General features: G+C 56.5%; 1 protein-coding gene across 3 annotated transcripts; it reads right to left on the bottom strand.

The window, feature by feature from the left end:
- Positions 1-1,585: 1,585 nt before the first annotated feature.
- On the bottom strand, positions 1,586-24,409 carry SIGLEC1 (sialic acid binding Ig like lectin 1). Of its 3 annotated transcripts, none has more exons than XM_035005949.1 (22): positions 24,251-24,409; positions 19,533-19,607; positions 18,889-19,248; positions 18,312-18,608; positions 16,686-16,952; positions 16,119-16,373; positions 13,778-14,077; positions 12,849-13,106; positions 11,803-12,123; positions 11,276-11,530; positions 10,754-11,056; positions 9,290-9,550; positions 8,825-9,136; positions 8,054-8,305; positions 7,473-7,742; positions 7,131-7,382; positions 6,515-6,817; positions 5,632-5,892; positions 4,582-4,884; positions 4,222-4,324; positions 3,770-3,839; positions 1,586-3,061 (listed from the first exon to the last, which is right to left on the bottom strand). In XM_035005949.1, the coding sequence occupies exons 2-22, from the start codon at positions 19,579-19,581 to the stop codon at positions 2,954-2,956; spliced, it is 5,160 nt and encodes a 1,719-aa protein (XP_034861840.1). In that variant the 5' UTR covers positions 19,582-19,607; positions 24,251-24,409; the 3' UTR covers positions 1,586-2,953. The 3 variants fall into 3 exon arrangements, with proteins under 3 accessions (XP_034861840.1, XP_034861838.1, XP_034861839.1); XM_035005947.1 differs by lacking the exon at positions 24,251-24,409 and adding an exon at positions 19,813-19,843; XM_035005948.1 differs by lacking the exons at positions 8,825-9,136; positions 24,251-24,409 and adding an exon at positions 19,813-19,843.
- Positions 24,410-24,792: the final 383 nt, after the last annotated feature.

Here is a 24,792-nt window from a genome sequence, read left to right as displayed (position 1 = left end):
GAACACGGAGGGGAGGCTTCACTGTGGACATCAGGGTCCTCTCGGGCAAGAAAATAGCAAACTGGTGAGCCCCTATTCCCACTGCAGACATAGGCTTTGGTGCCTGTTTGTCAAGGGGTCCTTCCTGACCTAAAGCCTGGTTTCTATCCCCTGCATATACTTCTCCCTGCCCATTTCCTTGTCTCTCTCCCCCCAGATCCTGAGCTCCATGGGGTCTGGGGCTGTCTTTGTTTACTGCCTGGGGCTGTCTTTGTTTACAGGGTCGGGCACACAGTCAGTGCTAATAAAACAAGGTGGGTGGGGGTTGGAGTCATCCTTGCAAAGTGGATGCCTTCCCAACCCGGATGGGCTATGTCCAAGTATATCTGAGGAATTTTCTGCGGAAATCTCAGAGCAGCTATTTATTTGGAGGTTGCCATGGAGGGTATGGGGCCACTGGACCAAAGTTGAGAAGATGGATCCCACAAGTAGCCGCTGTGGGAAAGATGATGTCTCAAGTGGCTTTGCTGGAGTCACTCTCCCGAGGGACACTGGAGAGCATCCTGGGAAGAAGGCTAACCAGGGAGAGTTAAATCTTTGAAGTGCTCACGTAATTTGGGTGACATCCACCATCTGTAAACAAGACACATTCTGAAGAATGACCCAGAACAGGGTGACTGTAAACATTCTCCTACAAGCCTCACAGTGGATAGAGCCCTTCATCCTTTGGCGTAGCTACCCAGGGGTGGAATTTCAGGGTCATAGGGCAGAAGTGCTTCCGCTTTAATAGATAATGTGACACAGTTTTCCAAAGTCATTAGACATTCTATATGATTCCATTTACATAAAATTCAAAAACAGGCCAGTCAAATCCCTGGTGTTAGATAGCAAGATAGAAGTTAACTTCAGGGGGCTTGCAACTGGGAGGGAGCTCAAGGGAGACTCCGGGGTGCTGGTAATGGTCTGTTTCTTGATCTGGGTGCTGGTTACATGGGCTTGATCACTTTTCGGAAAGTCACCGAGATGTATACTTACAGTGTGTGTGGTTTTCTGTATGTGTGTCACACTTGAATTAAAAGTTTATTTCAAAAGTCTTGAGGTGCCTCAGACCTCTGAGGGGGGACACAACTAACCCCTCTGAGAACCTTCCAATCCCAGGTGGACCTATGTCCCCTTGGAGATGCGCAGAAGCAATCCTCCCCGCACCCTCTCTTCCCTGGACAGCCTAAGAACATCTGGCTGCATTTGGCTTGCTCTGTCTCTGTCCCATTTGGGGACACCCATTTGGGTGCACACTTTCCACCCCCGCCCCACCCCCCTGGACAACAATGTAGAAAAACCAGTGCTTACTAAGTGTTCACGTACTGCGTGCCAAGCAAGGTGCTGGTGATGTGGCCAGAGTCGGTGAGCAGCACCTAGAGCCTCACGGAGCAGGAAGGAGCACCCATCTCTTGAGCATAGGTAGTTTGTGGCAAATGTCATGTAATTTGCACTTGCTGACCACCTCCAGCAGGCAGTCTCCCAGAATGAGCTGCATTCACAGTTAGATCTTCCGTGTCCCAGTGCAGCCGTTTGGGTTGCAAGAAGGAGACTCACTCCAGTTACGTCATAGGATGGATGTTTATTGGGTGGACATGCCAGACAGGCTCCCAGGAAGAGTCTGGCAATCAGGCACTACAAGGAATGGGACCTGGGGCCAGGAAGCTCCCGGCCGTGTTACATGGAGCTTACTCAGCCTCCAATTTCTTCCCAACCTGTTAGCCCCTCTGACAACTCCCCACTACCCTCCAGGTTTCTCAACCCAAATTCCATGCAGGCTCTTTGCACCTCCTTCCATCTGCCACCAGGCTGTGAGGGGAGGCACTAGCCCGCCCAAGAACTGCCTCCTCTCAGGCACTGACGTCATGGGAGCAAGTCATTCCTTCTTTGTGACCCTCATTCCACTTAACAGCCCCTGGCACACAAGACCGAGTGAGCCCACTTGATCACGGAGAGGGCTGTACCTGGAGCAGAAATAAGGATGCTCTCCACGCTCCCTGGGGACAGGAATGGGGACCCCTCTTCTTCCAGGGGCCTGATAAAATGCCTGTTCAGGCAACCCCATTGCCTGGCATACCCTCTTCCTAGGGAGCACCAGAACATCTTGATTTCCTCGGTCTTAATGTGTGAGAGAGACTCCCTCCTCTGGGAAGCCCATGAACAGAATGACCAGGGACACGTCCTGGCCTTCAGGAAATGGGCACTAAAAATGTGGCTTGCTGGCAGCATTCCCACCAATGTCAGAAGTCTCAGGGATGAGTCCATGGTTGGGAATTCTTTGGAAATAGAATAAAAACTGTATTTCTCAGAACCCCTTGCAGCTTGAGATGGCCACGTGACTCAACTCTAGCCAACGGGGAGTGAGTGGAAATGACCCGCAACTTCTGGGTTGTGTCCACAGTGGGAATGGGTATGCCTTCAACTTCCTCTTCTTGCTGGAGGGAATGTGAACACAGTGGGGCCACCATGAACCTCACAATCAAAGGTAACATTGCAGGGTTGGAGAAAAATAAGATAGAAGGATCCAGTATTCTGACGCCTTAAACTACCATAGCATACCCAGATTAGTATGGGAGAGAAAAATAAAATTCCCTCATGTTGAAGTTACTGTATTTGGTCTCTCGTTAGAGCAGCCTAACTTCTATTCCAGTTACTACAGAGTGCTTTTGCCAGCCTGTGAGGATATAGGAAGCTCCTCTTCTTTTCTAACCCATCCAAAAAGTCCAGGGTGGGCTTGGAGGAAAAAGATGTGAGGGGCAGTCCATTGGAAGGTAAAGGGAGAGATCAGATCCAGAGAAAAGGAAAAGGCAAGTAGACAACATGACCATGACTCGTTTCTCCTCAGAGTGCCCCAGGGTCATCACCCTCCTGGGTAAATTAGGGTTCACCTCCACTCTCAACGCCCATTTTTCTTGGCAAGAGGTTTGGAACCAGGTCATTGAAAATCAGATGTTGTAGAGTTGTTTCCACAGAGGCAGTCGGGATTCAATGCAGCCTTGTTCATGAGGCTCAAGTCATCACCGTTTCTGGTGACCTCCTCCTCCTGAGGGTAGACAGTGTCACAGGTCAGCCCAGGGGCAGAGCACGGGACAAGGTCCCACCTGTGGCTGCATCAGGATCAATGAGCTTCCCACAGAGAAAATTCTGGTTACAAGGAGGACTCTGGGAGCTCTCATTCCCTGACCTCAAACTCTGGAGGGCATTCCCTAGACCCCAATCCTTGGGTGGGGGTCCCAAGGGGACTGGTGAGCCCGTGCCTGGATGGCAATGAGGCTGCGAGCCCTGGCCCACCCACTGGATGATCTGCAGAAGGGGACACATCACAGGGAAGGGAAAACAGACTTTCACCCCCGCCCAGATGATGGGCACACTCTGGAGTGGGGAAGAGAGAACCCAAAACACAGGTGGGGTTCTGTGTTCCAAGATGTGTCTTGGAAGTTGAAGTGAAACTGCTACGTTCAGAACGTCTGCCCCAGTCACCCCACCAGCAGCTCCCACAGAGAAGCCAGCAGTCACACTGGCCTACTGTATGCCCGAAGTCCCCGGCGAGCAAACACGTGACTATTGGGTGCTCCATTTAGAATGTGGCTTCCCTGTCTTTCCAGGGGTCCCTGGTTCTCTGTATTCTCTCCCCAGTCTCCCCCTAGTCCCAGGGGCCATCCTATATATGAGAGCGGTCTCTAGGCGCCAGCCCCGCACGGTGGGTTAGCCGGGCATCGTGTCTACCTGGGCCCGCATGGCGGATGGATACCTGCATGGTCTCCTTCGGAGAAGTCATCTCCACCAAATTCTCACCCATGCTCAGCTTATAAAAATGCCTCCTGCAACAACAAGATTGGACTCAGAAGGCCTCTACCCTCCCCCTACCTACCCCCATTCCCTCCCCCGACCCCAAGTCCTTAGCCCCAGACTGCTCCCTGAACAGAGCGGTGGGAGCCTGGTGGGGAGTGGGGCACCTTATCTTTCTTCCTTCCCTCCCAGCCCTTTCTTTACACAGGTGGGGTCCAGATAAAGAAAGAAAACTACAGCAAGATGGATTTAAAGGTGATTCTAGAAGCAATTCCCAAATTTGGAGCCGTGGGAGGAAGAGGGTCAGGCTAGGAAGTATGGAGCCTGTGCATCTGGTAAGAGAGACATGAGGGAATGTTGAGGGCAAGGGGGGAGGGCAAGATAACCCCATCCACCCCCCAGCTCTGAACCCACCTCCAGGCATACCAGGCCCCCAGGCCCAACAACAGGAAGAGGAGGCCCACCAGCAGCCCCAGGACCCAGAGTAGCTTCTGGAACAGATGCAGGCGGTGCAAGGCTGGAATACAAGGGTGAGAGGCTCAGGGGGCAGCTGTGGATCCAGGCCTCCGATGCTCCCCCCTCCAAGATGAAAACTATTCTAGCCCTCACTTTATCTCAGAAGCTTTCCCACGCAACAGCGCTTCAAGCAACCAGTCTAGACTAGTCGGATAAACTGACTACAGCAGAAAGGATTCAGGGAAGACCTCAGAAGGAAGCCTTTGGACGGGAGAGCTAGGCCTCTCTACAGAGGGGCCTGGGAGATGGACCCCCCACCTCTGGTTCCGAAGTAGGTAGAAGCAGACGCAGAGCCCAGGGCATTGGAGGCAAAGCACACGTATTCGCCCTGGTCACTGGTCCTCAGCTCCTCCATGTCCACCCTCAGGGCATTGGCGGTGGCCGTGACACGGATGTGTGGTTCTGCAGGAGCCCTGTGGGGCTGGCTAGAGGCCACCAGCCTACTGCCGAGGTGGAGGCTCAGACTGGCTAGGGGCTCGCTGTCCACTCGGCAGTCCAGGATGCCCTGGATGCCACCCTCAGGCTCCACGAAGACCGTCATGGTGGGCATCTTGGGAGGGTCTGTGGGAACACAGAGGGGCATGATGATTGCAGAAAACCAGTGCCAACTCCTCCCCTCCCGGGCCCCACGCAGGATGACCCTGCAGCTCGCTGCACTAACAGATAAGAGCCTATTCCTCCACTCCTTGATCTGTGACTTGCTCTGACCACTGGAAAGCAGAAGTGACATTATGTGACTTCAGGGCTAGGCCTCAAGGGGCCTCACTGCTTCGGCCCTCCTACAAACACAACCATGTGGGAAGCCCAGGCCAGCCCCAGCTGCCTGCCGCGAGGATGCAGCCATCCTCCACCATCGCGCTTCCGCTCAGCAATTGGACGACAGCAGCCACAGGCGGTGAGACCACCGAAGACCTGCCCAGCAACGCCCGGCCTGAGTTGCTGACCCCCAGAATTGTGAGCAAACACGACGGCTGTTGTTTGAAGCTCCATAATTTGGAGTAGCTTGTTACTGCAGCCATGGCTGGCTGATGCTGCGAGGGGCCTGGACGAGGGATGGAGCAGGGACCCAGCACTCCGGGTGCACTCGCTCTCCATACTCCTCATGGGGCGAGGGGGCTGATATTTTACACGTGAGGAAAGCCAGGCAGGGATGTGCAAGGTCCCACAAGCAGCCAGCGGGAGTTCTCCAACCCAGGTCTCCACCCCTGTGAAGTCTTTGCTCTTTGCAGACAGAAGAGGAGGACCTGAGGTGGGCAGGGGAGATTCGGGCAGACTGAGGCCGGGAGCAGAGGGGGGTGTCCTACTCACACAGCACACGGAGCATGACTGGAGCAGAAGTTGTGGCCCCACTGGGGAGCTCAGCCTGGCAGTGGTACGCCCCGGCTTGGGCGCGGGCCACGTGGGCAAAGACAAGGGTGGGCCCAGGCTCCACGTGTAGTCGCTGGCCATTCCAGAACCACGCGAAGGTGGAGTTGCCCATGGGCCCGGGACCACCAGCGAGGCGACAGCTCAGGTTCAGCGGTGCACCCTCAGCCACGTCCAGCCCCGGCTCGGCCACCACACGCACGCCTGCAGGCCGAGGACCAGGAGGCGGTCAGGGAGCCTCTGGGTGGCATCTGGGCATCTGAGAGGCCTCGGTGCATTATGGGAAGGTCTGTTCTGATTTGGGCCCCCCAAAGGTGAGATTGTCTCTCCCATAAGACTGAGATCTCTTGCACTGGGGACCTCCGGGACAGGGTTGTGTGTCTCTCTTAACAAACCGGGCTTTCTGATGGATGGGGCTATATCTTGCTCTCAGATGGGACTCCCCAAAGGTGGGGCTCCACCTCATCCCTCACACTGAGCCCCCCTAAAGGTAGGGTTGTGTCTCTCTTCCCACCCCAGGCTTCCCCAGGGCAGGTCTGTGCCTCCTCTCCAGCCTGGGTTCTGTGAGGATGGGGTACTGTCTCCCCTGCACCCGAGGCATCCTGCTACAGCTCCATGCCTGCAGGGACCGCTCCAAGGGTGAGGCCGTTTCTTCCCCTCAGACTGGGCACCTGCCTCCAGGGAGAGCTGTGGCACTGCTGTCAGATGGGGCAGGGCTCTAGCTACCCATTCTGGTCAGCCAGGCCCTGTTGGGGGAGCGCCATGCCTCATATGAACATGGCCCCGCTGTGCCCGAGCCCCCTCTCCGCCCCCTTCGCCCACTCACCTTCTCCCTGCAGCTGCCCTGTGGTGCTGACTGAGCCCAGGAAGTTGTGGGCCGTGCACACGTAGGTGTCCTTGTCACCTGAGGGTACGTCTTGCACCTGCAGCCGCAGGGCATTGCGGGCCACCTGGACGTGGCCTGTCCCGGATGCCAAGCCGTGGACCCCAGGGCTGGTGACCAGCACCTTGCCATCGCGGGACAGGGCCAGCTCAGCGGGTGGCTCGCTGTCCACAGTACACTGCACCACAGCCATGGAGCTGACTCTGGAGTCCCGAAAGGATGACAGGACAACATCCCGAGGGGCATCTGGGGACATGACAGCACATAGTTGGAGGCCTTGTTGGGAACCCCTGGACCATCCACAGCCTACCTGCCTGGCACTGGGGAGGCTGAAGCCTCTGGACAAAAGGTCACTTCCTCGAAGTGACACCTCGTGGGCAGCTTCCCCCAGGCAGGGTTCACAGGACTCTAGGGTCTCTTTTCTCATCACCTGTGTCCTTCTTTTCCCAACTGCCCAATCTGAGGTCCGCTACAGTCCTGCGTCCACCCCCACGAAGGGCCAGAAGTGCCCTCCACCCGCTCTCAGCCTCGGCACCCCCAGCCAAGGACCCTGGCTCACAGTAGACTTGCAGGGCGCTGGGCCGGGAGCTGCGGGTGCCCTGGGCGTCCTGGACCTGGCAGGAGTAGGCACCCGCGTGAGCCCGTGTGGCCGCCGGGAATGAGAGGGCGGCGGCTGGCCCCTCCTGCAGCCAATGGGCATTGTGGTACCAGGCATAGAGTGCAGGTGGGCGGGCAGCAGGGTCTTCACAGGTCACTGTGACGGGGGTCCCCTCGGGCACAGCGGCGGATGGAGCCAGGATCACCTGCACACCTGTCCCAGGGAGACCAGGGTCAGCGAGGCCCAGCCAGATACCACAGCCGCTCCCTCCTCCCCTGCTGGGCTTGGCCCGCCCGGCCTCACCCTCTAGCCGCAGCTCCATGGAGGCATTGGCCTGGCCCAGAGGACTGTGGGCGGAGCAGCTGTAGAGACCCTCGTCGCTGGGCCCGGGCTCCCACAACTCCAGGCGCAGGGCATTGGGGACAGAGGCTGTGGTCGAGGAGGCCAGGAGGCGGCCAGCGTGGCTGAGGGCCAGCTGGGCGGGCGGGCGGCTGTCCACGGTGCACAGTACCTGGGCCAGCCGTCCGCCGCGGCTCTCTAGGAGGTAGGTCAGGCGCAGGCTGCGGGGTGCGTCTACAGGGACACCAAAGGAAACGGTTCAGAGACCGCAATGAGGAGGCCAGTTGGCAGGTGACCTTCAAACCAGGAGGGCCCTGGCTCCCCATCCCACGGGCCCCCCATTGCCCAATCTGGGGCCATGCTCCTCTGTCCAGGAAGAACCTATCCCCTCTGACCCCTGACTCAGCCCTCCTTGTCCCAGGCTTCATCGAATGGATGGGGACTGAGTTCCTGGATTGAACATCTCTGGGGCTCTGGCCATGCCCTTGATCCCTGTGGGCTGCCGTCATTCCTTTTTGCCCCACCCTGCATCCAACCAAACTCACAGAGGACATCCAGAGTGACAGGTCTGGAGAGGTGGGGTGCCTGGCCCGGAGTCACCACCCCACAGCGGTAGGAGGCAGCATCTGTGACTGTGACATTGGGCAGAAGGATGGAGTGGGCACCTGGGCGTTGCTGCCCATCCCGGTACCACGTGTAGGTGAGCTGGGTCAGGTTGGCGGTCCACACGAGGCACGTCAAGTTCACCAACTGCCCCTCCTGCACGACAGCCCTGGGCCACACCTGCACGCTCACAGCTGGGGAGGGAGGAGGGCACGGGGACACCAGTGAGACTGTGAAGCTATGTAAAGCAAGCCACTTGTCTCCATGAGGGAGGGAAGCCCCTCAGCTTCTGGGAGGCACAGGTGGCCCACCCCTACTGGGGGCTCGAGGTAAAGCTTGGGAAACAGCTCACCATCTCTTAGGTGGTCCCAAGCAGGGTTCTGCAGGGCCCCCGGGTGCCCTGAGCCCTCCCTGACCCTAGTGGGTACATGGGAGAATGCAAGCCTCCCTGCCCTGTGGTGTTTTCTCCTTGAACACCCCCCTCCATTTCTGATTAGCTTTATCCACTGGACGTCCAGGCAAACATCTGTTTCTAAAAAAGGCTCTTCCATAAGAGCCAAGTCTGGAGTCGCTTGCCCTAAAGGAGGCTGGGAACGGAGACTGTCCTTATGTTCAGCCCGCCTTCCTGTGCCTCAGGCTTCCAGAACCCTCTCCAGTCTCCTCTCTTCTCTTAAAGGAATCACCCATGCACACACTCACACCCTCACACTGACCCTGGGCATCGAAGGTGGCAGAGGCTGAGGCCTGGCCCAAGGTGTTGTTGGCCTGGCAGGTGTAGACGCCCTCATCCTCCAGCACTGCACCGTGGATCTCCAGGCGTAGCCTGCTGGGGGCCACAGCCACCTGCAGCCGGGGAGAGCTGCTTGCCAGCTCCCCTGTACCTTGTAGGGTGGAGGCCACGAGGTGGTCCCCATGGAACAGTCGTAGGTGGGCTGGAGGGTCACTGTTCACACGGCACAGGAGGAGGCCCAGTCGCCCAGGGCCTGTGTCCATCAGGGTGGTGAGCGTGGCCTGGCGAGGGGCATCTACAGGAGCGGGGAGTGGTCAGGGCCCCTGGTTCCTCATCTAGTGCTCTCTCATGGAGGCAGTGCCCAGGGCCTGGGCTCCCCCAGCCCCTCCTCCCGCTGTGCCCTTGTTTCTTTCACCCCCCAAGAAACATGGACAGGATGAAAACTTACAGGACACGTGGAGGCTGACAGGAGCGGCCAGGCTCATGGTGGCTGAGCCTGGAGCCTGGGCCTGGCAATGGTAGGCCCCAGCTTGGCGCAGAGTAATGGCTGCGAAGCGGAGCGTGGCCAAGTTTGACTCCGGGAGGGGCTGGCCATCCTGATACCAGAGGTATGAGGTCCCCTCCAGGACCCCTGTGGGCACCTGGCAGCTCAAGACCACGGCCTGGCCCTCCTGGAGCTCGGGTGATGGTGACACCTGGACCCAGGCTCCTGCAGGGAGAAACCAAGAGCAGGTGAGGGCCCTCCCCCACACCCTCCCCCCCAGCCTGGGGCTGTGTGTGTGTCCATACCAGGGCCTCAATCCTATGTCCTGGAGCCACAGCCCCCCTACCAGACCACCACCAAGGGCCCCGCTTCAGCTCCACGCCTCCTCCTGTCCTGCTCCCAACTCCCCTGCACTGGGTCTGTCCTGGCCTTTACCACCCACCAACTCGAGCTACAGTTTCGCTCTGTCAGTCATATCTCACCTACCAGAAGGCCCAGCTTATGTGACCTCTAACCCCGTGTCAGGGACAGCGCCTGCACAAGCTAGCTCCTGACAGATGCTGGTTTGACCCCATAAAGCACTGAAATGGGAAGGATTTAGGTCATGCTAAGGGCCATTGTCCTGATAGTGAGCTGGACCCAGCTTGGATGACCCAAGGCTAGTCACCATGTGGTCTTGAGTCCTCCCCAGCTCAGCTCCGCACCCAGGCTCCGAGTCATGAGAGCCCAAGAACTGGGGCTGTGTGTGCCTGGGTGGCTCAGTCATTAAGCGTCTGCCTTCAGCTCAGGTCGTGATCCTGGGGTCCTGGGATCGAGCCCCGCATCATCGGGCTCCCTGCTCAGCGGGGAGCCTGCTTCTCCCTCTCCCTCTGCCTGCTGCTCTGCCTACTTGTGCTATCTCTCTGTCCAGTAAATAAAAAAATCTTTAAAAAACGAGGGGGGGGGCCCTGGGTGGCTCAGTCGTTAAGCATCTGCCTTTAGCTCAGGTCATGATCCCAGGGTCCTGGGATCGAGCCCCGCATCGGGCTCCCTGCTCAGCGGGAAGCCTGCTTCTCCCTCTCCCACTCCCCCTGCTTGTGTTCCCTCTCTTGCTGTCTCTCTCTCTGTCAAATAAATCAATAAAATCTTTTTTAAAAATTCTTGTTATATAACAAAACTGTATTACTATAAAAGAAGTTTCTGCAAGTGCTCCAAGCAAGCCAGCCACGCCGGGCGATAGCCACTGCCTTCTAGTCGTTGCCGCAGCGATTACAGGGGAAAATATCTAGCTGGAGACCAAGGGAGGCCTGCTGGCTGGCTAGAAACTCCCCTAACCACGGCTGAAAAAGACTCACATCTCTACCCAAAATCCACATGACCCAGCCCAAAGCCTGGCTAGAGCAGCCCCCAGGGCATGTGGGCCTACCCACATAGAGAACTGACACTCACCTCGGACCTGAAAGAAGAGGGAGGTATTGGTGGATCCGAGGACATTGGTGGCCTCACAGCGGTAGCTGCCAGAGTCCCCAAGGCTCAAGTCTCGGACCTCTAGCTGCAGGGAGTTGGCTGTGGCTTTGACCTGGAGGCGGCCATGGAATGGGAGCAGGGGCCCCAGGCTGGTGGCCAGGAGGCGCTCCCCGTGGAACAGGGCCAGCCGGGCCACGGGCCGACTGTCCACAGTGCAGATGAACACAGCCACGTGGCCCTGGCCCACGTCCAGGAGGGCTGACAGCTTTGGAGGGTCTGGGGGATCTGCAGACAGGACGGAGCTCAGGCCACCCACCCCCTGCCCCCAGTCCAGCTCACCCCCGTGCTACAGCCACACTCTATGCCCCTCCCCCTCCACACACACAGTCCAAGCCTGCCCTTGCCCATGCCCAAGCCATGCTCTGCCCCCGCATGGCCCTCCCCGCCTCACTGAGCACCCCCTCACCCTCCCAGTACCCAACCCTGCCCTGGCCCATCACCCACAGAGCACACTCAGGACCACCGGGGCGGAGAGCTGGGCCCCGGCCTCGGCGAGGATGCGGCAGGCATAGAGGGCAGCATCCGATCTGGCCACGGGCAGCAGCGTCACGGTCTCCAGGGGGCCCTGGGCCCACAGCGCCCCATTCCGGAACCAGGAGAAGTTGGCAGGGCCGCAGGCTCCCCGGCTCACACTGCAAGTCAGGTTGGCCCCGGTGCCCTCCTGCAGCGTGTGTGACGGGGTGATGACCAGGACGGTGGCTGGAGAGCAGACAGCACAGGCGACCTGAGACAGGCCTCACCTTGACTGCCTCCCCCCTGGGGTGGGGGCCCAGCCTCCCAGCCCGGATGGAGCAGGCAGGAAGGCGATGCCCCGGGGTGCCCACGGGGCAGGGGAGAAAAGCGACTCCCACTGCCCAACGGAGGTGGTTTCGCCCGATAGACCCGACTTGGAGCGGGGGGGGGGGGGGCGGTCGCGGGGCCCCGCGTACCAGCCCCTGACCCTGAGCCGCCCGCCCCCCGCGCTGACTCACCCTGGGCATCGAAGGTTGCAGAGGCGGAGGCGTTGCCCAGGGCGTTGCTGGCCTCACACAGGTACACACCCTCATCCTCCAGCACCGGGTCACCAATCTCCACACGCAGCAGGTTGGGGGCTCTGGTGACCCTTAGGCGCCGGGAGCAGCCCCCACAGCCCAGTGGCAGGGAAGAGGCCACAACATGGTCCCCATGGAGCAGCCGCAGCTGGGCTGGGGGGTTGCTGTCCACGCGGCACAAGAGGAGCCCTTGACGTCTAACCCCATCTCCGGCAGCATCGGGCTCCAGCTGGGCAGTGAACTTGGGCAGGCGTGGGGCATCTGTAGGGAGGGAGAGCATAAGCGTTCATCCCATGGCCTCCACCAGGTTTCTCCCGGTCCACTCAAAGCTGGCTAGGTTCCCACAACACACCAAACAAAGGCATGTGCCCAGGGTTGCCATAAACAGCTGTGTAGGTTGTGCACTGCACAAGGACAACCAAACCAAGGTAGGAGGAATTCAGCCCGTGCCCCTCGTGCTCAGCTGTGCTCTAGTGCTATACTGAGTTCTCCCTGAGGAAGGAATGCCATTTTCTAGCTTGGACCAGGGCATCGGATAGTCTAGCAGATGGACGTATTAGCCCCTCAGGCTAATATGGAGCATCCACCCTTGACAGGACACAGTCCCTGTGCTGAGAGCTTCTGCCTTCGTGGCTATGGGAGCCTGCAAGGGCACAGCCAATGGGTGTGTACACATATATGGGAGTATGGTGTCCTAGGACCCTGCTCAAGACAGAGCTTGGACATGGCGCCCGTGGTGCATTTGAGGCTAGAAGCAGAGGGCCCTAAACGGGCTGGGGTTGGGGGTGGGATGTGGGGAGGCAGAGAAAGTCCCCGGCTTGTTCCCCACATTTCAGCCCTGGGCAGACTGCTCTCTGGTGCCTTCCTGACCTAGACCCCCGGGCAGGGCAGTGGCAGGAGGGCCCGAGGGAGGTGGAGGCGGCTGGTGGGCTCCGGTGGCCTGACCCTCCCCACTGCGGTCAGGGGCTGGTGGGACGACTACTCACAGAGCACAGTGAGGATGGCAGGTGAGGAGGGGCCACTGGCACTGTGGCCATCCTTGGCCTGACAGTAGTAAGAGCCGGCGTCGGTGCTGGAGGCCGCTGAGAGCTGAAGGCTGCTGCTGGAACCCTCGAGAAGCAGGGCTCCGTTCCGGTACCAGGAGAAGCGCATGTCGGGCGATGGGCTCAGACCGGTCTTGCAGCTCAGTGTTACCCCTTGCCCTTCTACCACCTCTGCTGCGGGGCTGATGAGGAGGTGGACCACTGGAAGAAGAGGGAGTAGGGGAGGCTCAGGTTCCCTACACACCGGCAGCTCCGTGCCACCGGCTGCAGGAAGACCTCCAGGGTTCTCCTCTCCCCACATGACTGTAGGTAGGTCTGGACTCCATGGCATCAGCTCCATGAACCCCTTGATAATCAGGAGGGTTTGTCCTTGAATGCCAGTTCTGATCTATGGTAGTAGCTGGCTGCAGCATGGTCGAGAAGGATTGTGAGCCAGAGCTCAAGCTTCCATCGAAAACCCGGCTCGATTGATTAGCTCTGCAGGCCACGGCCTCAGAAGGAGGAAATGGCAGCACATGCACCGAGGTATGGATGACCGTGCTTTTCTATTCTTCCTCCTGCATCTGACTCCTAGCGCAGAGCCTGCCCCAAACGTTTGGTAAATAAAAAACAAATGGATATGAAGGACTCTTCAAGTTTGGAGTCCGAATGTGCACGAAAGGAATAATGCAACCTGCCATGTTTCCCTTTTGCCTTGACTTCAGAACCTCCCAGGTCGGGATGACTATATAGTCCAGATCTTTGATGTGATGTTTTTTTTTTACCAACCAGCTTGTTCATCCCCTCGGCCAAGTCCTCTGGACTCCTGGGAGGAAGGCCGGAGCAGGCGTCCTCCTCAGGGTCCCTTCACCAGCCCCTCGTGCTGGTCTTACCTTTGGCATGGAAGTCCAAGGTCGACGTTGAATTCCCAAGGGTGTTGGTGGCTGAGCATGTGTATTCCCCACTGTCAGCTGGCCCCAGGTCTCGGATCTCCAGGTTCAGGGAGTTGGGGGTGGAGAAGACACTGAAGCGTGAGCTGTGGTCCCCCTCCCCGGGGGTGGAGGCCAGGATGAGGCCATTGTGTGACAGCACCAGGGTGGCCAGAGGCTCGCTGATCACCGAGCAGTGGAGGATGCCCACCAGCCCCTCCTGTGTCTCCAGGAAGGCAGTTAGCTCCGGGACAAGGGGCGGGTCTGTATGGAGATGAAGAGGTGCCGGTCACCCTCAGACAAGGGCAATCCCGGATCCCCCTTTATAGGCTGTGATTCTGCATCTCCTTTGTTCCACAATGCCCCGCCCGTGAAGGGAGCAAGCCCAGAGCTCCCGAGGGCCGGTTGAATACCCTTATCCCTGAGTGGGGCAAATCACTTTGTCTCCTCAGTCAATAGCTGTGGCGACTCTGTGAGTGGGGGTCAGGGGCCCCACTTTGAAGATGGGAAAGCTGATGAGACGCCTGGCAGTGGACAGCACCTCATCCAAGCGATCAGGGTGAAAGACTACCAGCAATGGGACAGACTGACATCAAGCGCCTCCTGATGGGACGCAGCAAGATGGACACCCGCGCTGTTGCTTTCCGGGGGCACAGGCTCAGTCTACGCAAATCAGACAAACGCAAACGGAGGGACACCCACACAACAACTGGCCTGTACTCTTCACGTTTCAATGTCAAAAAAGACAAGGCAAGTGGTGCCTGGGTGGCTCAGTCGGTGAAGCGTCTGCCTTCGGCTCAGGTCATGATCCCAGGGTCCTGGGATCGAGCCCTACATCGGGCTCCCTGCTCGGCGGGGAGCCTGCTTCTCCCTCTCCCTCTGCCACTTCCTCTGCTTGTGCTCTCTCTCCCTCTCAAATGAATAAATAAAATCTTAAAAACACACACACACACAAGGAAAGACTGAGGAACTGTCTCAGATTAAAGGAGAATAAAAAGATGTGACAAATGAATGCAGTGCAGGATCGTGGCTTGGATCCTGGTTTTGGTTCAGGTCATGATCTCACAGTTGTGGAATTGAGCCCGGCGTCCGCTCCGTGCTCAGTGGGGAGTCTGCTTCAGATTCTCTCTCTCTCTCCCTCTGCCCCTCCCTGCTCTCTCTCTCACTCCAATGAATAAATAAAACCTTTAAAAAAGAGAGAGAGAGAGAGAGACTAACTTCTATATGATTCCAACTATTTGACATTCTGGAAAAGGCAAAATTTTTTTGCCTGTGGTTGCCAGGCACTCAACAGATAACTAAGTGTAGGACAGGGGATTTGGGGGGCAGTGAAACTATTCTGTATGATACTGTAATGATGAATACATGATATTATGTAGTTTTCAAAACCTATAGATACACAACACAAAGAGTGAACCTTAATGTAAACTAGGGACTTTAGTTAACAATGTATCAATGTTGGTTCAGTAATTGTAACAAATACACAACACTAATCCAAGATGTTAATATAGGGGAAACCGTGCAAGGAAAGCATACATGGAAACTCTGTACTATCTGCTCAATATTTTTGTAAATTTAGAACTATTCTTAAAAAATGAAATCTATTGGGTGGCTCAGTTGGTTAAGCATCCAACTCTTGATTTCAGCTCAAGTCATGATCTCAGGGTGGTGAGACCAAGCCCCTTGTCAGGTTCACCCGCTGGGCCTACTTAAGATTCTCTCTCTCCCTGTCTCCTTCTGCCCCACCCCACCCCCGCCACGCACACATGCTCTCTCTTTCTCTCTCTAAAAAATAATAATAAATAAAGACAGAGAGCAAATGTACCAAACTGTTAACAAATGAGGAATCTAGGTTAAAGGTATATGGTAATTCTTTGTATTCTTCGTGCAACTTTTTATAAGCTTAACTTGTTCAAAATGAAAAGTAGTCTAAAATAGGAGGAAATTGAGGGGTGCCTGGGTGGCTCCGTCGGTTAAGCGGCTGCCTTTGGCTCAGGTCATGATCCCAGGGTCCTGGGATCGAGTCCCGCATCGGGCTCCCTGCTCGGCGGGAGCCTGCTTCTCTCTCTCCCTTTGCCTGCCGCTCTGCCTACTTGTGCTCTCCATCTCTCTGTCAAATAAATAAATAAAATCTTCAAAAAAAAAAATCTTAAAATAGGCCCAGGGAGGTCAAAGCTTGCCCAGAGTTGCAGAGCTGGGATGTGAGCTCAGAGCCCATCAGGCCCAGGCCCTGAACCCTCCTGTGGGGCCCCACCTTATGACCAGGCTCCGGCAGCATCCAGCGCCCCCTGCCCTGGCCACTTACGGCTGACCACCACGCTGACGGGGCCGGAGCGCTCTCTGCCGTAGGCGTTCCGCAACTCGCAGACGTAGAAGCCGGTATCGGCCCTGGTGGCCGAGTGCAGCTGCAGGGTGTGGCTGTGGGCATCCTCCAGCAAGACGTGGTTCTTGTACCAATTGTAGGTCAGCTCACTGGGCGCTTCTTTGGGTGTGTTGCAGGTCAGTGTCACCGTCTGGTTCTCTAGGATGGGACCTGTTGGGCTCACCTGGACCTCAGCCACTGTGGGGGCAGCAGAGGGCCGCTGGGGGATAACCAGCCGACTTCCAGTGCACTGGGGTTATAGCCAATCAGCCTAAATCCCTGCACGCTCTGTATCAGGCCCCTTCTGGACAGGCGCTGCATCTCTTTGTCCTGTTTACTGGGCTTCTTGTGACAGCCCACCCTGGCCAGGGAGGTTTGTCTTCTATTTGAGGCAGGGCTAGGACTCCACACCCACGTCCCAGAAGGTGCCTTGGTCTGGCTCCCTTCAGCAACAGTGGCCTGGACCCCTCCCCACCCTCCGGTCAAGACCCAGGCTCCCCGAGGACTCACTGAAGATGTGGAGGCTGATGGGGGGTGAGACCGAAGAGCCCACGCCATTCTCAGCTCGGCAGGTGTAGACACCGGCATCGCCCCAGGTTGCCTGGGACAACCTCAGCATATGACCCTGGACTTGGAGCTGTGTCCCGTCCTTGACCCAGTGCACAGAACTGACCTCGGGGTAGCTGCTGTTCACCTGGCAGGTGAGTACGACCAGATCACCTGGAAGGATGTTCCGCCCTGAGGGGCTAAAAAGGATCTCCACTCCCCTGGGGGCATCTGCAAGGCATGATGGGGGACATCAAGGGGGGGCCCAGGGAGGGTAGTGGTGCACTTCTCTCCTCTTTCAACACTCTGCCTTAAGGAAGTCCACCCAGGGGGCACCTGGGTTAAGCGTCTGCCTTCGGCTCAGGTCATGATCCCAGGGTCCTGGGATGGAGCCCCGCATCGGGCTCCCTGCTCAGCGGGAAGCCTGCTTCTCCCTCTCCCACTCCCCCTGCTTGTGTTCCCTCTCTCACTGTGTCTCTCTCTGTCAAATAAATAAATAAAATCTTTAAAAAAAAAAAAAAAGGAAGTCCACCCAGGTAATCATCAGGCCCGTCACTTCCCCGGTCAGGACAGGCACTGCCCCCCACCTCTCGAGGAGGTCCTGATGCCTTCCTTCTCCACTGAGGGCCTGATAATGCAGTGCTCGGTCTAGCGTTCAGCCTAATGCCGACTTCTATGGCTTTCTGCCTCGTGACACTGGCCATCGCCCTCTGCTCTATTTGGGAATCATGAGCACCATCCTGCCTGCTTAGGTGGCTTGTGGTAGCTATTGGCAAGAAACCAAACACTTCATGGAGGGGACCAAAGGCAGAGTCAAATGAGCTCTGAGAATGGTTGGCCCATTTGTAAGGAAGGTGCATACAGAACACCTGCATTTCTAGAAATCTTGTTCCAAAGCCTCTGGCTATGTAAATAGGCTCATAAAAGCTAATATTTTCAAGTGCTTAATCTAGGTAAATATGAAAATAAGATAAGCTAATATTTTAGAGTGCTCAGTATGTGCCAAGCACTCCTTCAATTTCCATAATAGTTCCTCGAGACCTACGAGTCTCCTTAGCAGAGGAAGACATGATGGGCAAGTAACTTGCCCAACAAGCGAGGGGTGGATCCAGGCGGCCTGATGCCTGTGAACAGCAGTTGCCCTAGAATAGGCTGCCATGTTTTACTGTGATGTGAAGTTGCATAATCAAGTAGAAACTCAGGCTTCCTTCCACCTCTTCTTTGTCATGATCACCATGAGTAGCCTTAGGCAGGAAAGGGGTGAACCCTCCTCCTCCCACACACAGCAGCCTCCAGAGCTGGGCTAAGTCCCAGGAGCCTCACTTCCTGGCCCCCAGTTCTCTGGCTCTTTGTGCCTCCCCTTCTCTGCCCAACCTGGCCTCAGGGACGAGAGGTAGAAGTGAGCCATTAAATGTGGCTTTTAGGGCTTTGCAGTGTCGCTCCCCCTGCCTGACCCTGGAGGTCCAAGTGCGCCTGGCTCTGCCTCAGGGGCGAGGGCTCTGTTTCTACGGGCTGCAGAAGAGATTGGTTTCCGCTGGGGAGACACAGATGTGTGCTCAGTCCCAAGGGCGTGGCCCCCAGCACACTTACACTGCACTTGGAGGAGAATCTCGCTCTGAGTCTTTTGCTTGGCTACTGAGAGTTCACAGTGCAGGGTCCGGCCGTGGTCCTGCCAGGACAGGGCCATATGGAGGATCCCCAGGTGGCTGATGCCTGTGGGCCTGAGATTCTGGAAGCTGGAGGTGACCGAGCGCTTCAGGTCCTGGCCTTGCCACTGCAGGCTGATGTGCTCTTCTGGGCACGCATAGGGAGTGGAGCAGTTGAAGGAGGCGTCCATGCCCTCACGAAGGTCCGCCAGCGAGGCAATGGTGGGAGTCTTGGGCGTCTCTGAAGACAACGACCAGAGGCTCAGGACTCCCCTTCACCACACATGAGGCCTCCTGCCCTAGAAAGCCCAGCTGAGGGGTGAGACCTGGGCAGCGTCCTTCAAGAAGAAGGAGAGACTGCTTTCTACCCCCAGCTCCACTTAGGGTGAATGCAAAGGAGATGCAGGGCTGAGGCTAGGCCGGGGCTGGGGTTGGGCTGAGGACCAGGGCTGTGAGCCAGTGGGGCCAGGAGCAGCTTGGGAAACCCTTCCAGGCAGTAGCCAGCTCACCCTGCCCCTCACCTGTCACTGTGACCAGAGTGCCTTTGACATCTGACCAGCGATTGCCTTCACTAATCTCAAAACGGAAGTTGTAGGAGCCCGAATCCTCAGGCTGCAGTTCCTTCAGCAGCAAGCTGCACATCTTGTGCTCTCTGTGCCCCAAGAACTGGGCACGGCCACGAAAGTGTGCGTCCACCAGCTCCGGGTTCTCCGTGTGGCTTACCACCAGCCGCTTGCCTGAGTAGTCGTAGTACCAGATGGCTGTGATGCCGTGAGTCACTTCCACGTCAGCTGGGAAGCTGAAGACACAGGGGATGATGAGGCAGGACCCCTCCACGCCCTTCACATCCTGGGGACTGGAGACGCTCCATGAGGACAGGCCTAAGGGTGAGGCGAGACAGAGAGGAGAGTGACGAAGACCTGGTATCATGGCAGAGCCCTCAGATCTGCCCCCAGATGAGCCCCCAAACCCTGCCCTGCCCCCAGCAAGGCACCCCTGGAGCAGCCCCTCGGGGGGCCCCTCCCAGCCACTGCCTCCCCGAGCCCTCCTTTGACCTCAGTGGACAAACCTGTGACCAGGCCCAGTCCAGTCTGCCCGGCGCCAATGGAGGGCTGGACTCCCCGAGGCCAGGCCCTGCGAGATGGGTGAGGCCAGCGTAGCTTACCTGTTGAGGTGGCTAAGACCAGCTGGAGAAGCCAGAACAGGAAGTCCATAGCAGGCTTTATGTTGGTCCTGGTGCCTAAGAAGGTGATGTACACCTTGTGCGCTGGTTGGGTACACAAGGCCTCCCAGGGCACCTCAGGGTACCTCAGCCTCAGAGTCTGCTGAGAGTCCAGCCCTGGGTCCCACCCAGTGAGACGGCCAGGCTGCCAAGGACTCCTAGTGCAGCCAGCAGCAGGGAGCCGGGAGCCCACGTTCCCAGCAGGGACTGCACCCAGGAATACCTTCCCTTGGTGTCATGCCCCAGAAAGCCTTCTGTGTGTCTCTCAGCCTCACCCCAAGTTCTGCTTTCGCAGCCCTTCAATGACACTCCTCGAGAGCAGATGAACATCTGTTTCTCCCTTTCCTCCCACTTCCCCACCCCTTCCCCACCACCCAACCCAACAAGAACTAGAGCCCAGAGAGGCCCAGTGACTCACTCCAAGATACTCAGCAAGGATGATGGCTTAAAACTTGTCTCCTTACCACCAGCCTTACCAGCTGTAGGGGCTTGACTGAACCCTGACCAAAGTGCTGCCTTTAAGAGCTACTTACATCCCTGAAAGGTCCTCATTCTTACTCCCAGTTCTGCCCCCATTCTCTGCTCCCCACACATGCAGCCTGTGGCCAGTCCCATCTACCCATGGGCTCTCCAGCTGACCAGCTCTGCCCCCACCACAAATGATCTTTGCCTGCTGAAACCTTATTCAGTCTTCAAGGTGCAGCTTGAAGGTGGCTTCTAGCTGAAACTTCCCCTGTGGCGTCCCTAGAGCCACCCCACAGCCATCTCTGTGCTTGCCTTGTCCTTGGCAGCTTGTGACCCCCGTTTCCCAGGAGCTGGGACTGAAGACATGTGCCCTGAAGCAATACAGAGCCCCCCAGGCCTTGCAGTAGTGAGCAAGAGAGAGGTGCGGTCCTTGGGGGTCTGGAGTTGGTGGCAGGGCAAGTCTGGGCAGGGGACACAAGCCCCGCACAACACATATCCCACAAACATGAGTTAAATGCCTACTATATACCATGTACAAGAAGGTGGACTCTCTGCCATCGAGGGGCCCTGCTGGAGATGAGGCTCTAAGGGGTACCACAGATATGAATCTGAGGGGGAGAAATGCCAGAAACACATATAACTAAAATTATAAAACTTGTAGAAGAAAACATGGGTGAAAATCTCCACGACCCAGGATCAGGCAATGACTTCTCAAGTATGACCACCAAAAGCACAGCAACAAAAGAAAAAAAAAATAGACAAATTGGACTTGATCAAAATTTTAAACTTTGGTACACATCGAAGGACACTATCAAGAGAGTGAAAAGACAACCCACGGACTGGGAGAAAATATTTGCAAATCATCTATCTGGTAAGAGATTGATATCTAGAACATATAAAGAACTCCTACAGGGCGCCTGGGTGGCTCAGTTGGTTAAGCCACTGCCTTCAGCTCAGGTCATGATCCTGGAGTCCCGGGATCGAGTCCCGCATCGGGCTCCCTACTCGGCAGGGAGTCTGCTTCTCCCTCTGACCCTCCCCCCTCTTGTGCTCTCTCTCTTTCATTCTCTCTCTCAAATAAATAAATAAAATCTTTAAAAAAAAAAAAGAACTCCTACAATGCAACAAGAACATAAACAAAAAAACCCAAACAACCCAAATTCAAAAAGTGGGGTAAGGACTTCAATACACACTTCTCCAAAGATGATATACAAGTGGCCAATAAGCCCATAAAAAGATGCTCGACATCATGAATCATTAGGGAAATGCAAATTAAACCACAACCAGCTACCACTTCAAACCCATCCGAATGACTATTAACAAACAAAACCAGAAAATAATAAATGTTGATGACGACGTGGAGACATGGGAAGCATTTGAAATTCTGACACATGTGACAAAATGGGCGAACTCTGAAAACATTATTCTAAGTGAAACCAGCCACATACAAAAGGGCAAATATTGAGTGATTATATGAGGTACCTGGAGTATGCAAGTTCAAAGACACAGAAAGTAGAGTAGAGGTTACAGGGGCAAGGAGGAGGCATGGAGGAGCGAGGGGAGAGTTCATGTTTAATGAGTGCAGAGTCTCTTTTTTGGATGATGAAAAATTCCTGGAAATCGACAGTGGTGATGGTTACACAATATTGTGAATGTATTTAATGCCGCTGAACTGAACACTTAAAAAATGGTTAAAACAGTAAGTTTTATGTTAAGTATATTTTACAACATGCATACAAAAACCCATGTTGCCGGGGCGCCTGGGTGCCTCAGTCAGTGAAGTGTCTGCCTTCGGCTCAGGTCATGATCCCAGGGTCCTGAGATGGAGCCCCTCCTTGGGCTCCCTGCTCAGCAGGGAGTCTGCTTCTCCCTCTCCCTCTGCCCCTCCCCACCACTCATGTGTGCTCTCTCCCTCTCTCTCTCTCAAAAAAAAAATACATATATTTGAAAAAACAACAAACAAACAAACACCCATGTTGCCAACTTTGCAATCCTCCCTTGTCCTAAATGCTGACTTGGCAGAGTGAGGGGGCGGGCACGAGGAGGCTGGGAGTGGGGACAGGAAACTCATGACATCTCCCAGCCCACAGCCCACCAGCCACGGGATGGGGCCCAACTGATTCTGGGGGCTACCAGGGGGCACACCTGGGGAGGGGCTGAGCAGGCACCCAGGACCTGCATGGGATCTGAATTGTCCGTCAGGATGATACACTTTGCCAAGTGTGAAGGGAGAAGGAACGTCCTTGCAGGGAACGGGGCAAAGGCAGGGGAAGGCCAGGAAGAGCACTGTTTCTCAAGGGACCCAGCAGACAGCTCTGGTCATTTGCTGAGGCCCAGTGGCTCATCCCCAGTTCTTTGGGCCGCTCTAGGCTTCCTCCTCTCCCAGGAGGATGGACCCACAGCCTCTACACCTGGTCCTTGGCCACAGGAGAGGCTCATGCTGGCCCAGGCTGGAGCTATGGCCCGGATGTTGGGCTGAAAGGCAGCCCTGGGCATGTTTGGGGCAGGTGGGTAACAAGGTCAGCTCTGCTATGGCAGGGACATCGGGAAGAGAGTGGCAGGTTGGCCCCAGTGCCCCTGCTGTTCCCATTTGGGGCCATGAAAAGGACAATGCTGAAACTACAGAAGGAATGGTGGGATTTTAGACCTACTGACCCCAGAATGGAGCAAAGGTTATTGAAACATGTGAGAGGACCCTTTCTAGAACCATCCCAAATCACGTCGTGTATATGTCACTTACACTTAACCCGAGAGGTCACTTACACGGACCCAAGAGGTCAGTCCCACCAGAGTCCAGCTCATTGACTCAACCTGTTCCACCCCAAAGACCACCCTCCTCCTAGAGAACTTTCCTGGAAGAAAGAAGGGGCAAGACAGACCCCAGAAAGGAAGACACTTGTCTCTATTTAAAAACCTCCAGGCTACGGCTAGGTGATCCTAGGGCGTGGATTGAGCTTGGTGTACTGGTGTGCGCCTGCGCCCCCTGGTGGTAAAGGGGTGATTTCCCAGTCCTGGGAAAGGGGGTGGGTGTCCTGGGGGACCAGAGCCCCGCAGCCTGGAAACAACCCCTTCCTTAGGCAGTGACCTTCTGGGAGAGGATCGCTCCCCAGACCTCAGAAAGTTCCTGAGGCTCATCTTTGTATCTCCAAGTCTCGGGTGCCCTGAAGATAGGGTTTAAATCCCCCACTCCCAGAATTGGTGTATGTTGCTTCAGGGTGGGGCTGGGGTGGCCTGGCACGCAGTGGGTGCCTGTTTCTGCTGCCTGTGGAGAACAAGTGGGCGGGTAAAGTCTCTGTGAGACCAAGTGTCCCATGATAACTGGGGAGGGCTGGCAGAACCCTGACCTCTGATCCCAGAGACCAGTCTGGCCTGAGGAAGGAAGGACAGAGGTAGTTTCACTATAGACAGCTATGCAGGGTTCAGTTTCTGTTTCCTAGCACCAGGGCTTCCCCCACAACTTCCCTACCCAGCTGCAGAAGGAGGGAAATGAGGGGACCCAGCCATCTGGAGTGCTCTGCCCCACAGATAGGAAAACAGGGTACAGGCGGGCAAGTCCTGAGTATATTATCTTCCTAATAGTGGAAAGCCCCCAAAATAAGCCAGACGTTTCACTTGAAAAGCCATACAGCCCATAAATGAAGTTGACTGGCTTTGAAATGGGCAGTAGAGATTTCACACCTCGTTTTTTCAATCTGGCTGTAAGTGGTTAGAGCCCAAGCGCCCCCCACTCCCCAGGCTGTGCTAGGTGGTGCTGGGGGTCCTGCTGGGAGGAGGAAGTGGTGATGAAGGGAGTGAGCGGGACTGGGCTCCTGTGAGGTCGGGTTGAGGGGTGGGCGGCAGCTGGGTGAGCATGAAGGTGAATCTCGGCCGCAATGTGGGATGGAATTGGGTGGATGCGGAGGGGAGAGTGATGGGTTGGGAGAGGATGAAGGTCGGGGTTGAGGCTGCATGAAGATGACGGAAATGTTTGGGGTGTCACTGAGGGTGAGGGAGGGCTGGAAGGTGTGAGGACTGGGATCGGGGTGTGGGTTGGGGAAGATTTGGGGGTGTGGAAGAGTTCCGGTAATGACTGCAGCTTTGATTAGTGTCTAGGGCTTGGGTTAGTCTGGGGCCCAGCACCTACCGCCAACGCCCCCCAGCAAATCTCAGCCAGCCCCTCTCCCAGCCCCCCTCTCACGCTCTGGAAATGGGAGTACCTGCTCCGCAAGGGGAAGGGGCTGCAGGGCTGGTGAACCGCAGGAAGAAAAACGGGAAGGAGGGCCAGGCGCTCGTGGTGCTTGTGGTGCTGGAGGCTTCCCAGGGTTCTGCCACCCCAACAGAGGAGATCCAGCCTCGGAGGCGGCTTCCTCTTTTCCCAAAGCCTCAGCCTGGAGGCTGGTCAGGGAGGCAGCTGCAGGCCTTGCATAATACCAAGACAGGAAAGGCCTCCTAGGCAGGGGAAGGGCCCCCAGGAAGGCCCTTCAGGACTCGAGCAAGCAGAAGTGGGATCGGGGGCCACACTGGAGTGTCCTCTCAGGCACAGTGAAATGGGGGGGGGGTCCTGCTTACCAGCCATGTCCATTCTCCTTTTCTTTGTGGCCACTGGCCTTTTTAGAGAGTCCGAGAGAGGAGGAAGGGAACTTTCTATCCATGGTCCTCCTGACAACAGGGAAGGAGACAAGCCCAGCCTGGGGTGAGGGAGCATTACAGGGCACCCAGATGCAAGTATTGATTCTCCAAGCCCTGTGGGAGCCTCTCA

The sequence above is a fragment of the Mirounga leonina genome, unplaced genomic scaffold (assembly GCF_011800145.1).
Source record: "Mirounga leonina isolate KUSES-001 unplaced genomic scaffold, KU_Mleo_1.0 Mir_150, whole genome shotgun sequence".
In the NCBI taxonomy this organism is placed as follows: Eukaryota; Metazoa; Chordata; class Mammalia; order Carnivora; family Phocidae; genus Mirounga; species Mirounga leonina.
This window is presented reverse-complemented; position numbering and strand designations above follow the sequence as displayed.